The 20,978-nt window shown below is 36.6% G+C and overlaps 2 protein-coding genes across 2 annotated transcripts; both read right to left on the bottom strand.

Annotated features, from left to right (window-relative positions):
• Positions 1-13,334: 13,334 nt before the first annotated feature.
• tmem53 (transmembrane protein 53) lies at positions 13,335-16,441 on the bottom strand. The gene is made up of 3 exons (XM_067363256.1): positions 16,253-16,441; positions 15,944-16,047; positions 13,335-14,305 (listed from the first exon to the last, which is right to left on the bottom strand). Exons 1-3 carry the CDS (start codon positions 16,305-16,307, stop codon positions 13,607-13,609), a joined length of 858 nt encoding a protein of 285 aa, XP_067219357.1. The 5' UTR covers positions 16,308-16,441; the 3' UTR covers positions 13,335-13,606.
• Positions 16,442-19,472: 3,031 nt separating this feature from the next.
• On the bottom strand, positions 19,473-20,978 carry opn4.1 (opsin 4.1). The gene has a single exon (XM_067363033.1). The coding sequence runs from the start codon at positions 20,976-20,978 to the stop codon at positions 19,473-19,475; it is 1,506 nt and encodes a 501-aa protein (XP_067219134.1).

The raw sequence follows: 20,978 nt of genomic DNA, 5'->3' as shown, positions 1-20,978 counted from the left end.
AAATAGTCCATGCCATGTCCAGCAATGATCTATTGTATTTGACTGGTATTATTTTCTGTAGTTTTTCAAGTGGGTTTCTGAAACTTATGCATGCAGTAGCCTAATAAACATAATTTTAAATTAGTCATAATGGTTTTCTGAAAAAAAAAAAAAGACTACGTCTGCACATTTTAAGATAGGCTACTGCACAAGATGTGAATAAAAGTAACTCGTACTCGCTGGGGTGGATACTATTTATTCAACGAAATAAAATGCACATAAAACGTGATGGAAACATTTAGAGAATAAACTTTTAGTAGCCTAAATTTATTAGAAATAAAACATTAAAAAAAGTCTGTGACAAAATAATTAATTCATTACATAAATCTTAGTATTCATCGCATCTGAAATGATGCTTTGATCATTCTTAAATTCCAAAGCTTGAGTCAAATCGGTCGAATTTAAACGTAGACTGTGTTGAAAAGCCGTTTTTTTTTTTGTTTTTTTTTTTTAAATGCAAAGTCAAAATGATGGAGGAGAGCATATAGTGTTGTCATCATATAATTGTCTGCATGTTAGTGATAGATAAGTGATAATATCTTATTCATATTAAAGTCCATGGACTCATTCGCATAAGACACACATCCCTTCCACCCCCTGCAAAACCGAGGGGGGCCCGTGAAAATTTTTTTGAATATGGGCCCGGGGCTGACTTGCTACGACATAGCATGTCATAAAATAAAGATGATTATATAAATTATAACCGTAATTAAAACGATACCTGTTCTATCTCCATGCAGCATATATTCTCTCGCTCTGTAGGCATCCTACTACAGTTCTCACATAAGCAATTTATAGATGATTATGACGGAACATGCTGATCGATAAGTTGAATAAAGTTAACCATTCAGAAACATCCTGTTGCATTCTAAAATTTCTTCCTAAGTCTCTGGAGTATCCGAAGCACAAGCTGTAAAGGCTCTGCCCTCTTCTTGAAAAGGGGCGGGGAGCAGCAGTTCATTTGCATTTAAAGTTACACACATGTTATCACGTTCAGCTACCACTTAAGCTTGCTCTTACCTGAGACTCCATGACGGTGGTCTACTGAATCATCCAAAAGAACCCATTTTGCAGCCCCTTAAAAAAAATTCAATCATATTGTAAGTTTGAAAACAGGCTACCAAAAGCACAAAATGTGAATGTTTTATAAGAATTATAATTATTACAACCGTGCTGTGTTCTCTCTCTCTCTCTGTGTGTGTGTGTGTGTGTGTGTGTGTGTGTGTGTGTGTGTGTGTGTGTGTGTGTGTGTGTGTGTGTGTACTTGTTTTGACTATACTTGTGAGGACCTAATGTCCTTACTTATAATGTGAAATACTTTCACATCCCACTAGTGAGGACATTTGATTGGTCCTCACTAGTTAAAAGGCTTATAAATCAGCCAAAAGAAGTTTTTATTGAAATCTAGTGTGTGTGTGTGTGTGTGTGTGTGTGTATGTGAGGCAAACAAAAGGCTTTAAACTGACCGAATATGGAAAGGGGGGGTTAATTTTCCAAGAAATGTCAAACTGTCCATTTAAACAAGAAAAAAAGTGTGACAGCAGCCAAAATTAATATCACAGGACAGACAAAATGCTGTTTTCTCTCAGGATGTTAGCCAAACTGATTTATCTTACGTCATTTTCATAATAAAGATTTGATACGTTGTGTTTAATTGGTTTGGTTTCCATGCCAAGAAATCGTTCATTACCTCTTGCTGTCCGCCAAACTCTCACGCTCATACAATATTTCTCCCGTTTCTTCTGCAACACCAACTACTATGCAATATTGTTTGAAAAAAAAAAAAAGAAAAAAAAGATGAATTCTCAAATCACGCAATGACTTCATAACAAAGACTATATAATAACACAAGACAAGATGCGTCACTCGTATTGTTTTGAATGGGAGAAAGTGCAACGCGCAATGTGGCAGAATAAGTCCCGCCTTCTAAATAAGAGCCAACCGCCGATTGGTAAAGTCATCGCGTCACGCGCATTTAGGACTGCGCATGAGCTTGATCCAGCCTGAAAAATACCGTTTTTTGTCATGATTCGAGTGTTTAGAAACAAAATTAATGAGACAGTTCTTGTCAGATTTCATTGGTGATTTCAAATATGAAATTTAATCGAGAGCTTGGCAAACAGCTTTGGAGAATTTGATGTTTCCCCATTCAAAGAGATAGGAGCTGCACTCTGTCAAAACCATAGACATTATATAACGATCCCCGTTCACACGGACCCGCGAAAATGATTATGCCAGTCAGTAGTCAGGCGATGTGATGTCACTTTGAGACTAAGCGCCTGCGCACATACACATTCTTTAACAAACACGTAATACGCATGTGCACGCCGTCACCGTTTTCACAGATCTGCGTTTTTGTTGGTTACCATGATAACGGTTAGTTTTCAAAAACTTGCACTTTGAAACCAGTTTTTCAAAAGTTCCCATTTTCAGACCCCCAAAACGCCGTTGACGTGTAAATGAACGGCCAAAACACATAAAAAGTTTTCCATTTTTAGTTGAAAACGGTGTTGTGTAAAGCAAACAGCCCCTCAGACGCCATCTTTGTTTTTTAGCTGAAAGCATAGGGTTGTGGGATATCAAAGGTAGCGAAGGATACATCTAGCAGCCTTTAAAAATGGATCAGATGATGGTATCTCAGGAGGCAGGAAGTGAAGCTAACTTTGGATTTGGATGTTTGATGCCTTCTTACCTTGGCCAAAGAGTATAGTGTATATTCTTTGCCTTGGCGTGCATAGTTTTCGGACACAGCCAATTAGCAGCTTACCTGATTAATAACACATCTGGCTTAATAGGACATTTGAAAGTAGCTAATGCTATTGCCCCCTGGTGTACGGAAGTTTGTTACTGTCAGACAAGAGACATGCAGAACACAAACGTTACTGCAGGTTGAACACGTTTAACATGCACTTTTTTATTTTTCTATGTAAGGTTCAAAAATATGAGGCCACTAGTAAATACACTGATTTTTATATATATATAATTTTGAAAAATGATATACACAATTTATTAGGTAAAATGAAGAAGAAATAGCCTATTTAAGATTTCAAGAAGCAAATTTGTGGCCTCAACCATTGTGGATTTCATGTTGGTGCCAGTGCTAAAAGAGGACAGCCTGAATACTAAAACATTCTGAAATTCATCTAGGTTTTCAACAAAGCAAAAAAAGTCTATTACATTAGACAAATGCAAGCATTTCCACTAGCAGTCTGAACCCACTGTATACAATATATAATTACCAGTAAACACAGCAAGGGTTTATTGTTATTAATTACATTTATATGACTGAGACAAAAGAGCAGCAGGGAGACACATGATCATCTCTGCTACATTTGTGAACAGCTAGTCACGTGTGTGGTGGAGGAATAAACCCCTGCGTGTTAATTAACCCAGTGATAAACAGGCTTTTCCCACACAAACGCGGCTGTTGCCATGAGTCTCCTGAGTGCTTCTCGCACACGTTGAACCCCTCATGGGGTGCGTGGGAGGGGAAGAGCAGATTAATTGTGGTACGATAACAGATATGCTGATAAGTGATGTGTGTCCAAGGGAAATGGCGGCTGTAGAGGTTTCTTTTTAAACACCAGACTGGTGTGATGTTCTGAAGAGGTGGGGCCCATCATCGCGGTGACATATCTAAATCTGCTTAGTTGGCGAGGTCTAACAGATTATCAGCCAGATTTGAGTAATAGACTCCTCATTTAGCCTTAATGCGTTTTGCATAGAGAGCAACCTCCTCTCATCATTCTTTAAGATGAATCGTTGTCCCAGGCAAAATTTTAAAGATATTAGTCTACCGGCAACTGCATAAATCATAAGATTTTTACTAATGGGACCAAAGCTAAACACAGTCCTACCCTCTTAAGCGCACAAAGAAGATTATTATAATGATGTCAAGGTTGTTGCTCCCCAGGAGAATCTGTTATTTACATGAGGTGTTTTTTGCAGGAATATAACCCACTTAATTAAAAAAATAAAAATAAAAAATCACAGAATTTGTAAGATGGCAACAGATCATTTTTAAAATAATTCTTTATAATTAAAATAAATGTATGCTTTTGAATACATTTTTCATTCAGGATTGATATACAGGTTGTCCTAATAACACATTGGCTATGCAGTGCACAACGTTATTGAAAATAACAGCTTAAAACACTAATTAAAAGATGAAAAACATTACAGCAAAATAAATAAATAAATAAAACAGAGTAATCTATGGTTCAGCTGAGTCACTGAACAAAATGTCAAGGTTTTCTCTTGGCTCAGCTACCTGACACTGCAGAGACAGAGACCACTGCTCAGTCCAAATCTGTAATAGTGGGATAATGTCAGAATGCCCACTCAGACTAATGCAATGTTGAATGGCCTCTCATTGTCATAGACAAGAGAGCAGAGCCTCTTATATATATATATATATGTATGTGTGTGTGTATATATATATATATATATATATATATATATATATATATATATATATATATATATATATATATATATATATACAAAGAGAGAGAGAAAGCCTTGTCCAAAGCAAATTCAAGAACAGAAAATATTTTTCCTAAAAAAATCATAAAATAATAACATAAAAAAGTACACATTATATATATATATATATATATATATATATATATATATATATATATATATATATATATATATATATATATAATATAATAATTATATATATAAAATAATATAATAATAATAATTATATTTTATATATATATATATATATATATATATATATATATATATATATATATATATATATATATATATATATATATATATATATATATATATATATAATAGCCTAGAATTGAATTCATACAGCCCATCCAAAGCAAATCCAACAACACAAAATATTTTTCCTCAAAAATCATGAAAACATAAAAAATAAAATAAATTAAAAATAAAATATACATATATACACAAATATATAATATAAATATATAAATAGAAGTAAGGACAACCTGAAAATATTATATCTAATGGGAGGAATAAAGTTCTAAGTATAGTTTTATACATTTGTGTATATATTAATTTAACTATGGACAACCTGACAGTGTCCAAATGATTTTGCCCTAATTTAGGACAGTCTCTCAGTTGGTTTGTAATTTAATGCTCTATTTTTCTTTCAGATAAATGCCACTGGGTTTGAAATTTTGTTATCTAATGCACATGACATTCAAATATTTTTAAATGTGGAATGTCCAAGTACTTTTTTAGGGCCACTCTATATTTCTTTGCTCTTATCTGAGTATAATATAGGCCTACTTGAAAATCCAATAACACAGAACGAATAACAAAGGGACTTTTTCCATAGAGAACAAGAGAAGCTGAAGTGTCAGCTGTACAGCAGAATCAAAAGCCCGCTGCTTTGTTTCTGTGCCTCTGTAGAGCTTTTGTGAGCCCTTGCTTCTGGAGGGCTGTCACACAAGAGTACATCTCTCCCCTTCATTAGACATACTTCCGTCTGCGGCGCCCTATATCAGTCAAATTAAACACACCCCACGCGTGCTCGGGGACCAGTGTCGTCGCACTTTTACACTTTCAATCTTTCAAACTATGCGCCGTGGAGGCACACACGTGCTCTCGAACCAAGTCCACCTCTAGTGTAGCATGGGTTTGTTTTGTAGATCTAATTCGACAGTGCTTTTAACAGGAGCCCGCTGCTTGTCAGATGCGATGGCTGTGAAGAGCCGGAGATGTTCTCTTGAAGCGGCTCTGTGAAGCGCAGTCACTTTGAACAATATCGCTCAACCCGCGCTCCGAGAGGTGCTGTTCGCACGCTGAGGGCCCCTCTCTCTTCCTTCACCCTTTCTTCTTCATTTCTCCTCTTTTTCATAAGTGGAAACTTGCAAGGGGGGTTGGAGAGGTCGGTTGCAAGCCTAGTCCGACTGGAAGCCCTTCTCTTTTCTCTGAGTGTCCAATTCCTCAAGTTACACACCAGGGAAGCTTTTCATGTTTGTCAAAGCGGAGACGACTTTGGTCATGTCTCTCTTGCGCTTTCATCCCGAGTGGGAGGGGGGCTGACGCTCGATGTTCCTTTCAGTGGGACGCTTTGCTCATTAGTGGAAGGGACTTGAAGCTCTAACACAACATGTCTCCTCTGAAACAGGTGTGGAGGAAAAGGCCAGCGGGCCGGAATGGCCCCTGCAGGCTTACTGTAAGCGCCACGGGTCGCTGTGCCAAAAAAGCGGGGGAGTGAAGGAGACGGAAGGACAAACATGGGCTGATGTGATGTGTCTGTTTCCTGACACCAGACATCCAAAGCTGCAAAACAAAAGATGACACAAATACTGCGGATGGAAGAGGAAGAAGCAGACGGAGACATCGGCTTATGGTTAACCTCTAAACCTGAGACACCGCATAAAATACAACAGTGTTGACACAACCAGCTTCAGGAAAGACGGGTCATAACCCAGGCATGGGCAACAAGGCTTTGGAATTGACTGGACTGGAAGTATCTTCAGTTCAAAAACATCTCTGCATAGGTTTCATGAGACAGATGGATTGTTAAAAGGATAGTTCAACTAAAAATATCAATTTACTCACACTCACATCAAAGAATATATGTTGTTTAAAAAGTCATTGACTTTCATTGTGGGAAAAAATTTAATATGACTGAGTAAATGATGACCAAATTTATATTTTTTGGGGGGGAGTGTCCATTTAAGAATTATTTTAAAATGCACATTTAGGTAGCCTATATGGAGCTTTTAAATCATCCAATAGCCTACATTTTATTTATATCATCAATTTTCTGATTGTTCAGAAGGCATGTAGTTTGATCATTTAAAATCCCATGAAATATCGAAACTTCTTCTTTCCTTGGCTATCTAATAACTTGCAGTCATGACAGATTTGCCCATTTCCCCTTGGATAAGGGCAACAATATCATATCAGATATTGCTCTTCAGAAATGGAGCAATGAGTGCATAGCGATTGTATATGGCAGTATATCTTCACAAGCAGTCTATCTCAGTTATCCAAAGGGCAATGCATGTAAAAACAGATGTACGATTTGACATTAAACTCAAAGTAAAAGAGGGTGACAGTCACAAAATCCCAAAACAGATTTAGAAAATTCACAGAAATCCCCCTCTGCGTTTGATGGCCATTGACTGTAAATGTCAATGCTGCGGGTTATCTTTTAATTTCAGGTTATATGCTTCAAAAATAAATAAAATTTCTTCTGTTTTATATGGTCAAGAACATTACCAGCTGTCCATCAGCACCAGCAAAAAGAAAGTGCTGCTATCATTAAAAAAACATCTCAAATCACTGTGCATATGATAACTTATGTGAATGGGCTCGTTTAATCCTGCATTCTGAACTTTCTTTTTCTTTTTTGCAAACAGTCTTTGATAAATGCATTGAATAAGTGTAAGAGAAGTAAAAGTCGAGCCACGGGAGTTTTATGTATAAAGGAAAGTGCATCCTAAGGGGTTGTTATACAAAATTAGACATTTCTCTGTGATTTAGCCTACTGTTTTGCTAATTTTTCGACTCTAGCGCTACTGCTGCTTTGTCTGATACTGCCATCTGTGGTTAAAGATTGGACATTACACCCAGACCTACAGCACTGAAACGAGCAGGTAAGTCTGAAGGATGTGTTCGTAATAGAAACTTGAAACTCTTACAATTGTTGCATAGTATGTATACAATACAATGTATACTTTGTGTAGACCTATATTTTCTGTATTGAATACATGGATGAGCCTAAATCCCAAAATGTGCTGCATAACAAAGCTTATTGCATTGGGTAGTCTACCACATCCCACAAAGATAAGTTCATTTTCAAATGAAAATTACCTCAAGCTTTACTCACCCTCAAGTTGAATATGGAAGGCGTAGGACATATCGTAAGCTTTTTGAACTGCTAGAGTTTTACACTTTCTTTGTAAGTAGAAAACGGAAGGCAGTCTGGCGGAAGCTATTTTGCTTCAAAACATGTTAAATATTGATATATTTTTTTACACAAACGCATCGCTTCGCTTCAAAAGTCCTTTATTGACCCCCCGGAGCCGTGTGGAGTATGTTTATGATGGATGGCTCATACTCGTTTGGTAACGCTTACTGCCATTATAAAGCTCGGATGCATCAGGATATTTATTAATATTTGATCGATTGTGTTCATCAGAAAAAAAGAAAGTCACATACACCTAGGATGGCTTGAGGGTGAGTAAAGCTTGGGGTAATTTTCATTTGAAAATGACTAATCCTTTAACTTGACCATCTTTTTTTTTTTTTTTTTTTTAGTAGTAGTGTGCAGTGTACACTAAGCAGTATTCGGTTGTACGTGGTATTCCATTAGACAGTGTTGTAGAGATACATGACTGAAGAAAATATTTAATGTAAATTCTAAAAATATATATATCCATTTAATTATACAACCATTTTAAGAGCCTACTTTTCTTTCCCTACATTAAAAACGAGGCTTGTCTGCCAAACACTGCTATTTTAAATCATTAATCTCTGGGCATGTGTGCTGTGTGGGCATTCAGATTCCCATAATGTTCAGCGGCTGACAGCAGCCATTTTCCATGGACGAGAGGGCTGAAGAGGCCTGTTGACCCCTTTCCACCACAATCTTCCCTCATCACACTTTGCGACTTCATTAACTCTCAGGGCAATTTCAGGACTTTTTCCAGGCGTTGCCATTATACAGTGTGCTGTCAATTACACATGCCTGCTGCTTAAAAGAAATCCAATGATAAAAGTTCTCTGAAAGCCAAAAGGTCATCTTCTCCTCTTAACCTCAGATTGAATGTTTCTTAATCCCGGTCCGAGTAGATGTGAACAATAGTATAAGCTTTAGTTTACATCTTGTGCTTAATTATTTGGCATAGACATGCTTCACATAATAGAAAGTAGCCTATAGAAAACAATGGCGTTATAGCTAGGTCAGTGAAAAAGGACAGTTAGTATGTGGTCACACAAAAACACTCAAAGGCAAAGGAACTGATAGGTGGCTTTGTTAAAAGCAGAGCAGGTGAATCATGGAGAAATGCTGCCCTCTACTGAAACTAATGTGCTACAGCTGAATAAAGACGGAACAGTTGCCAATGAACTTCAGAAGTGGCTCACAGCAAAACAAAGGCATGAAGAAACAAGAGAAAACTACATTGTTTGATTTAAATCAATTGAAATGTGTTAAACTAAAAGTCATCATATAACCATTCAATCGTAACCATTTAAGTTGAAGTCAGTCCCGAAACACCTTTTTCAAGAAAACACACAAGCAACGCCAGCTTGACAAACCAGACAGAAACAACGCAGTTCATTCATGATGCACTCCAATAAGCGATGTTCATCTGTCTAAACAGATAAATAAACTCCTCTTTTTCTCTCTTCCCAATCATTGGCTTAAAATGATATATGAAGTGCCACAGATGGCTTTCCAGAGAGACAAATGCCAGTGACTCGCTCTGAAATGTCAGACGTGACAGTCGGAGACATGCCATGAGAACCTCTGCCTGACCAATTTGAAGCCCTCCTGATCACAAACTGGCTGGCTGTCAAGACTGACAAAGGCCAATTTTACCTGCCTGAAGTGAAATATCTCTCTATGACAAATATAAGGGTAGTGAAGATACTGCTCATGAAAATCTTCTATAAGGTTGGTATAGGATAGTATGTTGGATGGACTCTGTAGGTTAAATGATGTCACAATACCAGCTAGCTGAACCAAAGAATCTGGTTTAGTGTTGTAAATACTGGGCAAAGTCACAATATGAATACAAAGAAGCATTGTTACTCAATGGAAGTGTTTGTACTGAGTGACCAGTCTGTCAGAGCAGTTCCAGTTTCAGGGTTGAACAACGAATTTCCACGACCCATCCTGTCGTTTGTGATTACTGGATGATGATTTTTATGAAAACCATCTTGAATCAAACCCAATTTTCTCCTTGAATGAATCAGTTCAATCTGCTTCATTAACACTCTGAGGTCTGAAAACGCGCCGGCGCGTTTTGCAGGTTTTTTTTCACATTGCAGCAAAACAGACTTAAAATACTCCGTCAGAGAACAGACACAAAAGAACAATTCGCTCACAAATCGTAGGCTACATCTTGTGAGCAGAGCATAAATAGAAATACGTACTGTATAATAGTAATGAGCGAAGCTTCGAAGTCTTTGTTTCAAATAGATTTTTGCTGCATTATCATTGTAATTACACTGCATTAACCAGCAATGTTCTTAGTGTGCAGTGCTTCAAAATTGATTCAATTGATTTGCATTTTTGAAGTATCATTTTCCCACCACAAATGTATATTTAGGGCCAGATTCAGTTTAAGACACAATATTAAGAACTAGCCTGACCAGCAGGGGCCAGTTGTATAAAGTTTATGTTGACTATGTCTAACTAGTCTGACCAACCAACAGTTAACCATTTTTTAATTTAAATTAGACCAATCTATGTTTTTATGTAACTGACTTAAAAAAAAGTTATGACCAGTCTTAGAGAAAAGCATTAGATGACTAACTTGTAAGACTAGTTTAAGCTGTTTATGCAACTGGCCAAAACAAGCAATTAGTCAACAGCTCAGGTAGCAACTTTGTGCCGGCCCAGATCCGGCCTACATCTGCCACTTGTGGTGTGATGATCTGGTCCACATGTGGTGTGGAATGATGGCACTTGTGCGGAGTGCTCCTGTTTGCCAGATCTTGTCAGAACATGTCAGCCAAGAGCAGAGACATAAACCAGAACTGGACCTTATCTGAGCCACAAGATCTTTATATATTATTTATAGAATCATCTTAGCATTAACAAGCCTGTTAACAAGCAGAATCACTGAAGGAAAGTGGTTAAATCAAATCTCTCCAGATCTCAGCAGAGGAGGATTAAACAACTCCACAAACAACATTACAGCTTCACATAATACTATCCAGACTGGCTTTATTTCTGTCATTCATCTCTTTAGTTCTTATTGAGAATTAACAGAAGTTTAATACTCATGTTTGTTTCATTTGAAGTCACCATAATGGTGATGTGTGTTTCCATTAGTTAGGCTCTTAACTTTTTTTAACTTGTTTATTTTCTCTGGCTGCCGTGACAGTGTGTTTCTCTAACACATTAACAAAGAAAGCTGAAATTAGATCAGATGATGATTTTTTTTTTTTTAGCTGTTGACAATTTTATAATCATTGTAAAGTAACCTGAATCACTGATGTTATTTGAACATAGTAATTGTGTTGTGCCATTAATACATTTAAATAACAAACCCTGTTTTATTGCAATATGAGATCACACTGTGTTGCAGAAATCAATTAGTTTGAAAATCAAAACCATGAACTACAATGATAAACACAGATATGAGCAATCAGCATATGAATCTCAACAATGGTGACAACTAAATAATCAATCAGATCAAATCTGGACATCACAAAAACTTACTAAAAGACAGAACAAAAGCCAAAGCAAAAAAAAAAAAAAAAAAAAATGCAAATAGTTAGAATTAAAGAAATTGATAGGACAATTCAGCTGCATAATGTATACATGTTGTGATGCATGCATTGTGGCATGACACTTTTGATTGTCACCATTGTTGAGGTTCATGTGCTGATTCTTGATGTCTTTGTGTCATCTTTAAATAGTTTTGTGTGTTTTTTTAATCTTCTGATTTTTTTTTTCATTATAAGATTTCAGTGATGATTGTTTTTTTTGTTTTTTTTGTTTTTTTTTGATTGCAAGATTTCAATGATGGTCAGTTTTGTTCCTTTACAAGATTTTAGTGACAGTTGGATTTGTTCAGTTACAAGATTTCAATGACTGTCAGTTTTCAATGACGGTCGGTTTTCCTCTGTTACGAGATTTCAAACACAGTTTTGTTTCATTTTGAGATCTCAAAGACAGTCATTTTTGTGATTTTAGTGACTACTTCTTTTGTTCTACTCTGACATTTCAATAATGGTCGGTTTTATTTCGTCACGAGAGTTCAATGATGGTCAGTTTTATTTCTTTACGAGATCTCAATGACAGTGAGTTTTGTTCCTTTAGAAGATCTTAATAGCAGTCAGATTTGTTCCTTTACGAAATGTCAACAACTGTACGTTTTGTTTCATTACAAGATTTCAATGACAGTCAATTTTGTTCCTTTACAAGATCTCAATGATGGTTGTTTTTTTCCTTTACAGGATTTCAATGACAGTTGGTTTTGTTCCTTTATGAGATTTTCAATGACGGTCTGTTTTCTTCTGTTACAAGATCTCAAAGACAGTCAGTTTTGTTCCATTACAAGATTTCAATGGTGGTCTGTTTTGTTCCTTTACGAGATTTCAATGACGATCGGTTTTGTTCCTTTACGAGATTTCAATGACGATCGGTTTTGTTCCTTTACAAGATTTTAGTGATGGACAGGTTTGTTTCCATTACAAGATTTCAATGACGATCAGTTTTCCTCTGATACGAGATTTCAAAGACACTTTTGTTTCATTATGAGATCTCAAAGACAGTCAGTTTTGTTCCTTTACGAGATTTCAGTGATGGCCTCTTTTGTTCTACTACGACATTTCAATAATATTCCATTTTGTTTCATTACGAGATTTCAATAATGGTCGGTTTTATTCCATTACAAGATTTTAGTAACAGTCAGATTTGTTCGGTTACGAGATTTCAGTGACTGTCAGTTTTCAATGATGGTCTGTTTTCCTCTGTTACGAGATTTCAAAGACATTTTTGTTTCATTATGAGATCTCAAAGACAGTCAGTTTTGTTCCTTTACAAGATTTCAGTGACTACCTCTTTTTTTCAGCTTTGTTTTTTTATGAGATTTTAATGACAGTTGGTTTTGTTTTGCTACAAGATTTCAATGATGGGTGGTTTTGCTCAATCATAAGATCTCAATGATGGTCAATTTTCAGTATCAGTCGTTTTGTTCTGTTATGAGATTTCAATGATGTTCATTGATGGTCGCTTTTATTTTCAGAGATTTCAATGATACCAACTTTGTTTCATTGTAAGATTTCAATGACGGTTAATTTTGTTCCTTTGTGAGATTTCAAAGACGGTCGGTTTTGTTCTGTTGAGAGGCAATCAGTCTTACTTTTCGGGTTCAAATTTAACAAATCTGTTAATGTAACTGACTTAAAATTGTATTACGTTTCTTAAAGAAAAAAAATATTTGACAAATTTGTAAGACTAGTCTAAGCAGGTTTTTCACAACCATGGAAACTTGCAGCTTACTGGTACCACAAACCCGCCTTTGGAAAGGTTGACTTCAAGTTTAGTTAACATAAGCTTTTATTTAAGGAAGGCACATTAGTCAAATACATTAATTTATTCATTCACAATGTCTAAATACACAAATGTACTCATTCACAATGTCTAAAAATCTCAATAATGTGACAAATCAATAACCCCCTAAATTACAATTTAATTCACAGCATAAGACAAATACATCAGAGATTAGGGTACAAATTTAACCCTGTTAAAACGTTGAGTTGGGCTTAAGATAAGATTTTTTTATTATTTATTAAACAGCAGTGCGTATATTTCACAAATAGCATGTGCACATATAAATTTACAGTGTGTATATTATATAGCCGGTCAAGAACTGTATAATCAGTGATGCACTTGGAGACGCTTTTTCGTCAAGGTCTCCTCTGAAGTAGTCATGCAGCAGGTCAGAAACGTCCTGCACCTGTTGGAATAGTCCTCTGGACAGTCTCTGTACAGGCTCACATGGGCAGGGGTGATGAAATCAAAACTTTCAACCGTCAACCCTTTCTCCCGCAACACTTTAACCATCTTCTCCACATCCCTGTATCTGATCACCCGGTCTGCTCTGGAATAGAGGTACATCTGAGGCCAAGGCGCCGGGTGCTCCGTCATGGCATCATAGTGGTTCTTGTGAAAGTACTTGGTCACAGGATACAGAACAATCCTGAGAAGAAAAACCGCCACAGCAAACAGTGCCAGGAGGAAGTACTGCAGTAAGACATTGACTTTAGGCCCTAAAGTGGTTTTGAGCGCTCTGAGCGCTCCTATAATGTTTTGGCTGCCCGGGGCACTGTCCACAACAGTTCCCACCACATACAGAGTGCTGAACTGCTTGTGACTGTGCAATAACTCAACCATGTAACGGTAAAGCATGAAGCCCCCATTGCTGAACACATGGAAGAAAATTGGGCTGTTCTCCACCTCGTAGTCATACAGAAGTTCAAGTAATTTGTGCGCGGTGCTTCTTAGTTCCTTGTAGCCCAACGGTTCTGAAATAAAAACAGTCTTCAAAGGAGCCGTGTAGCGTAGAGTCACACATCCCTGCGAAGAAATGAGAAGCTGTTATAAGTGGATCATTGACGAATAAGGTTTTTAAAAGTGTAAAAAAAATATAATGGAGATAGAATTAATTTTTAAGTTTTATTAAGTGTTAACAATGAGACTATGTGGTTTTTATAATCAATTAACACTGCTTTTGTCATTTTTTACAAGATGGACAAAATTTGAACCAAAATTTCGGTTTTACCAAGTGACTATTTTTGGTTATAGCGAATGACGATATTTTCAAACAATGCTAACAGGCTGATATCTAGCTAACAAAAGGACAATCAAAAATTTAATATTTAGTACAAGTTTTTAAAATATTACAACATTTTCCATGTTTTACAGCGGTTGTACCGAATGACCTGATGTTTTAGGACATGCATATGAGTAAATGAAAACAGGATTTTTTCAAATAGTTAAGAGAGAATTAGTTACTTTGTTTCATGACCATGTGATCCTTCACAGGTGTCTGAATGATGTCACATCCTGTCACATGATACTGACCACATGACTTGATCCAAAATGGTCCCTTTATATTGGTTACTCCGAATGACATCAATGAAATTCATTTTTCCAGACATTCTTTCTCATAACAAAGTAATGACTTCTACACATAATTTTAATACCATTTTGCACTATGTTGATATATGATGTTATAAAATCATGCCATATATGTAGCAAAATATAATTAAAACCTTTTGGATTCAATAAAAGTGATCTAGTTGTACTATCTGACATGCTTTGGATGTAATATCTTTGTTTTTTATTATTATTAAAGCCTTTGGACAAAAAAAAATACTTTTTTAATCATATCACTGACCCAAGTACATTATACATGGGTGTAACTTCAACTTTTATGTACAAGGGACCAAATTTTATTAAAACAAACAGATTTAAACATTTTCCAATTTTTTTTTCTTTTGTTTTATTAAGGTCACATTAAGATTAAAACCTAGAAAAAAATTAAAATGCCTTTTATTTACAAATTTTAATGTTTTATATTCAATCTGAAAATATAAAAGACATGAAAAACATACTAAAATTAAAAACATTAAATATTTCTAAAAATAATATAAGACCTATGATAATCGAAGAAAATTAAACATTCAATATTATTGTGTAAAAATTATATAATTTTTTACATTTTAAATGTTTACATTTTTCACCACAAAAAAAAACTACCTTTAATAAAAAATTCTGAAAGGTTATGCAAGTTATAAAGTTTGATATTAAATATTAGACGTGTGAACACAATAAAAAAATATAACCTGTAAAAAAATTCTATTGTAAAAAAAAAAAAAATAGTTTTTATTGTGTATCATTTCCATTTATAATTATAAAAATATAATTTATATTGGATTGGTACAATGGAATGTGGGTAATCATGATACACAAAATAGTATGCCTGCGTGAATTATATTAAACACTATACATAATATCAGATCATTGTAATGGAAATGTTCATGACTGGAAAAATGTCTGGCAAAAAAAAAAAAATGCGTATGCTAATAGAATGATTAAAGATCCTAGCGAGAGAGTTGTTTTGTTTGTTTTTTTCCACAGAACCAACAATGCCCATAATTGAAGAAACACCAACATATGTATGTTTTCAAAGACTTTAGGACAATGTCTCACCTGTTCATTATAAATGGAGCTGTATTTGGCGAGATGTTTGTCTCTGCTGCCCGCCCAACCTAGGAGGATAACCACTGGCTCCTTTGATCCGCGCCAGTGTTTCTCTGTCAAGACAAGAATAATGTATCCAAATAACACGGATCCAATGATACACACACTTAGATCCTATTAAAGCTCTCTAATTTAACACCTCTAATAAACACAGCTTGCAGGCTTCCATGCATTTGCTCTGAATATACTGAACACAGAAGCAAAGAATTAGTCAAGCAAGCAACCCAGTGCTGCTGTCAGCCTCACAGCATCACTTACCTGAGATCAGTGCCTCTGGAAAAACTATGTTGTAGTCTATATCATTATCCCCCATATTGACAGTTATTTCCTCAGTCGTCTGTCTGCCATTAATAATTTGCTTCAAATGAGTGTCTTGTTTCACTGCTCTTGTGCTGCTGAGCGGACAGTCACATACAGGGGCGATACACGATAATACAACTCGAGTGAAGTCGGCAACATCAGTGTGTCATTGTTTCATTCGACATCCGGGTCACAATTCTCAAGCGACAGACAAATTCAAAATAAAAGCCCTTTAAAGGCAAAATTAAGTCACTTTTCAAGCACTTTTCAAATACATTAAAGTATATGCTGTTTAAAATTAATACGACTCCTTCTAACTGTCAAATGCAACATGAAATTAGTTCTGAGAAAAGATGCATTGTTTTATAATTCATACAGTTAAGTGTGCTTTAAAGGGTTAGTTCACCCAAAAATGAAAATTCTGTCATTAATTACTCATCCTCATGTTGTTCCACACCCTTAAGACATTTGTTCATCTTTGGAGCACAAATTAAGATATTTTTGATGAAATCTGAAAATTTTAAATTAACACTTACATTACCCAGAAAGCTACTAAAGATGTATTTAAAACAGTTCATGTGACTACAGTGGTTCAACCTTAATGTTATGAAGCGACGAGAAAACTTTTTGTGCGCCAAAAAAACAAAACAAAATAACGACTTTACTCAACAAAATCTAGTGATGGGCAATCTCAAAACACCGCTTTACGAATATTTTGTTTCCGAATCAGTGGTTCGGAGCATGAAAGTCACGTGATTTCAGTAAACAAGGCTTTGTTACGTCATAAGTGTTTCGAAATTGCAATGGTTCGCTCGCGTGACTTTGGCAGTTTGATTCACGCTCCGAACCACTGATTCGAAACAAAAGATTCGTAAAGCTTCATGAAGCAGTGTTTTGAAGTTACTCATCACTAGATATTGTTCAATAAACTCGTTATTTTTTTTTTTTTTTTTTTTTTGTGCACAAAAAGTATTCTCGTCGCTTTACAATATTAAGGTTGAACCACTGTAGTCACATGAACAGTTTTAAGTACATCTTTATTAGCTTTCTGGGCATCTGAAAGTGTTAATTTTTAGTCTTGCTGGCGATGCAGGCCTCACTTGGCCATTTGATTTTATGAAAAATATCTTAATTTGTGTTCAGAAGATGAACGAAGGTCGTACAGGTGTGGAACGACATGAGGGTGAGTAATTAATGACAGAATTTTCATTTTTGGGTGAACTAACCCTTTAAGCGCCTACATTTTTAGAGCAGGTGTAGGAATATGTACACTAAACAAAATGTGACCTCATGTTCTGTTTGGGAGATCCTAACACTCTTTTCATAAAATTAGAATATAAATACACAATACAATACACAACAGAATAAGCAGGACTATTGATGGTATTTGTATATGCTGTTTTATTTAAATAAAAATGATGCCAAACATAATTCACATACATTTACTCACACTACATGCCACAATATCTTCAGATTAAACCAGAAAAAAATAGATGGTTATTTATAATTCAAATTAATAAATACATTCTCTGAATTCACATATAACTTGAAAATCATTTAATTTCAAAAAATGAGTTCACAAAACTAACAACACATGTTGTTCACAACATGCAAAGAGTAAAGAAGGACATATGATTATATATTCTTAATAAAAAATAATAGGTCAAAGCAATTACTACTAAAGTTACTAATACCCTGAACAGTGTTGGGCAGTAATTAGTAGTGTAACTAATTACTAATGAATAAGATTTCAGTAATAATATTACAGTTACCATCTATTGTTACTTGCTGCCTCAACCCGTACTAATTTGAAATCCAACAATCTAATAATTCCTAGATTTATTTTCCTAATTTTCATGACTCGCACAGGCTCATGAAGTCACCAGTGCAGCAGGCAAGCTTGGAATATGGAAACGCTTACATTCAGCTGATTAAATATTGCCATTACATTGGTTTCGTCAGGAGAAAAGATGATCTGAACACTGTTGTGTAAGCTGTGGCATTACTTTACTCTGGCATTACATGGCTTGCCCACCCATATCCCTCTGATCCCGATATAAATTAAACTACTATAATTAAAAATATTTTTGCAAAAAGAAAAATTTTCTTACAAACTTATGTGATTTCTTTTGATAAAATACATCAAGAAATATAATTGCATATTGGTAACAGAGAAATTAAAGCTACAATTAGCTTCAAGCTACACATTTATAATACAATTAATGAAATTCAATTAATGAAACACTTTTACTTAAAAGGGGGGTCTAATGCTATTTCATGCATTCTGACTTATTTATACTGTTAAAGATTTGGATTCTCTTGCTAAACATGGCCAAAGTTTCAAAAAACGAGTTGGATGTACTCATTAACTAGAACAAGAGTCTGAAAGTTGCAATCACTTTTTTAATTGTTAAAATGAATGGAGAATATCTTGTGTTTTCCGTGGCTGCTCGAGCCCTCAGGATCGATGCTTATGATTTTATAAACAAGGCCCAGTTCGATGCTGGATTTACAGATCGTTTGAAACTGAAAGATGGAGCGGTTCAAAGCAGTAATGATCCCGCTCATGAGTCGGAACCGCAGGTGTGAGTAAAACTGCATCAAATGTCTGTTTTGTTGGCAGTCAGCGAGTAAGTGCATATAATGTAAACAACACGCACGTATAATGAATCACAGGTTTTCCAAGGATAATGCAATGGTCGCCCAAGGCACGCCTCCGGGAGCTTGGCTGTTTTTGGAAAGACTCAACCTTTCTTTTATAAATCTGATAAAACTAAAGACTTTTCGGAGATATGAAGGATGCTATACTCTATAGGTACTCAAGGTTAACATGAGATTGGCCAAAACTGTGTGTTATGTACCCTTTAAAAGTCACTATCAATCACCATTGAGTGTTTGTAATAACTTCTGACTGCAATCCAATGTAGATTTTGGTGAAATGATGAGGCAGAAATATGTTGTTAGTAACATTTTATGGGGATACACAATTACAACTTCTATGGGGCGAGAAGAAAAAGTATATAACTAGTACTGTAACTAATTACTGTTGCCAGAAAGTAAAAAGTAAAGTAACAATATTACTTTCGAATGGAGTAACTATACCTAGTAATAAATTACTAATTAATTATACATTTTAGTAACGAGCCCAACACTAAACCTGAAGCGTTGCATCATTCCCTTAGTTCCCCCCGGGAAGCAAAGCCTTTCCATCAGACAGAGACTCCCCATCTGCAGCATCTGATTCAAAAGTAATAGACGGCACTGGTACGCTTACAACTTTGTGTGCTTTCTCTGATTTCTGCCCACTGGTGGTGCTAGTACTTGACCCTGGTGAAAGAATGATAGTATCTGTAGAGATCTCGGTGGACACACGACGACCAAAGGTCAGGGAACTGACGCTGGAACCATCAGCCTCACTCTCAGTCCAGCAAGAATCACTATCTGAAGCGGAAGACAAGCGTGTCTTTCCCCAGCGGCCGTTAGCTCGCGCTGCATTGCCGATGCTAACTCCCAGGGAGCACTGGCTGCTGACGGTCGGACGACGGGAACTAATGCTGCCGGAACTAAAAGAGGAACGGAGATCCTTCTCTTTCACACGTAAGATGAAGCGGAGTATTGGAATGTAGCGGGCAATAGCCGCCCGATACTTTGGATGCGTAATTGCGTAGATGATGGGATTATGGATGGCTGAGGCCTTGGCAATCACAGCAGGTACTGAATTCATGTAGGGGGTCAGGAGATGGGAATAGCCAGCCGTGGCGGTAAGGGCCACCACAGAGTAGGGCGACCAGGATATTACAAAAAGCAAAATGACCAGGAGGGCGACTTTCGCCATCTTCCATTCGTTCTGTATGCGTTCATACACCTTGTGCGTTTCCCCGCAATCCAGCTCTCTAATTTCCTTCCCCGTTGCTCGGATTGCTTGAAAAATTCCAAAGTAGCAGCTTCCAATAATGCCGAGTGGGATGAAGAACACAAAAATAAAGAGGAGGATGGTGTACGCACGAACTGATGGAGTGAAGGTCATATAGTCCCAAGAACAGGAAGTCTGAAGCCCCTCTGGAACATAAGCGCTCCAGCCAAAGAAAGGTGGAAGGCTCCAGCCCAGAGAGTAGAGCCACACAATGGCCAACACCGCGCCTGCTTTGCGTCTGCTAACATTGCCCACCAAGGCGAGAGGCTGAGTTATGGCTAGGCAGCGATCAGCAGCGATTGCAGTCAAAGTCATCATGGAACAGATCCCAAAGAGGGCACCACAAAAGGCATAGAGCTCACAAATGCGCTCGCCAAATACCCAGCGCCTGTGCAGGCTGGCTGCAAAGAACATGGGCGACTGAGTGAGGGACATGAAGAAATCAGTTACAGCCAGGTTCACCACAAACATATTCCCTGCAGTGCGAAGAGTACGGCTCCGGCAGAACACATAGATCACCAGTGCGTTTCCAATCACTCCAGTGATGCCAACCATTAAGATGACAGAGCCAATGATGTAGTGGGCATGATCAGGAACATCCACTGTGGAAAACGGTCGTGGAGGCTCATGGTGGTGGCTGTGGGTCGACCCATGGAAAGGCACATGGAGTAACTTGTAGTTCCTGCTGGCCAAAGACTCCTTAAAGCCTGCTGTGCAGTTGATGTCTCCAGGGGCACAATGATGCCCTCTCCATGAAGAGTGATGGCTCAT

The sequence above is a fragment of the Chanodichthys erythropterus genome, chromosome 16, assembly GCF_024489055.1.
Source record: "Chanodichthys erythropterus isolate Z2021 chromosome 16, ASM2448905v1, whole genome shotgun sequence".
In the NCBI taxonomy this organism is placed as follows: Eukaryota; Metazoa; Chordata; class Actinopteri; order Cypriniformes; family Xenocyprididae; genus Chanodichthys; species Chanodichthys erythropterus.
Note: the sequence above shows the minus strand (reverse complement) of the source record. Positions and strands in the feature narration are given on the sequence as shown.

Excerpts from the sequence above, each read along its gene's own strand:
- tmem53 (XM_067363256.1), bottom strand. The coding sequence starts at position 16,307 with ATGGGGGATAATGATATAGACTACAACATAGTTTTTCCAGAGGCACTG. Across the intron at positions 16,048-16,252 it reads TCCAGAGGCACTGATCTCAG|AGAAACACTGGCGCGGATCA; the intron begins GTAAGTGATGCT and ends TTGTCTTGACAG. Across the intron at positions 14,306-15,943 it reads GCTCCATTTATAATGAACAG|GGATGTGTGACTCTACGCTA; the intron begins GTGAGACATTGT and ends ATTTCTTCGCAG.
- opn4.1 (XM_067363033.1), bottom strand. The coding sequence starts at position 20,978 with ATGAGCCATCACTCTTCATGGAGAGGGCATCATTGTGCCCCTGGAGAC.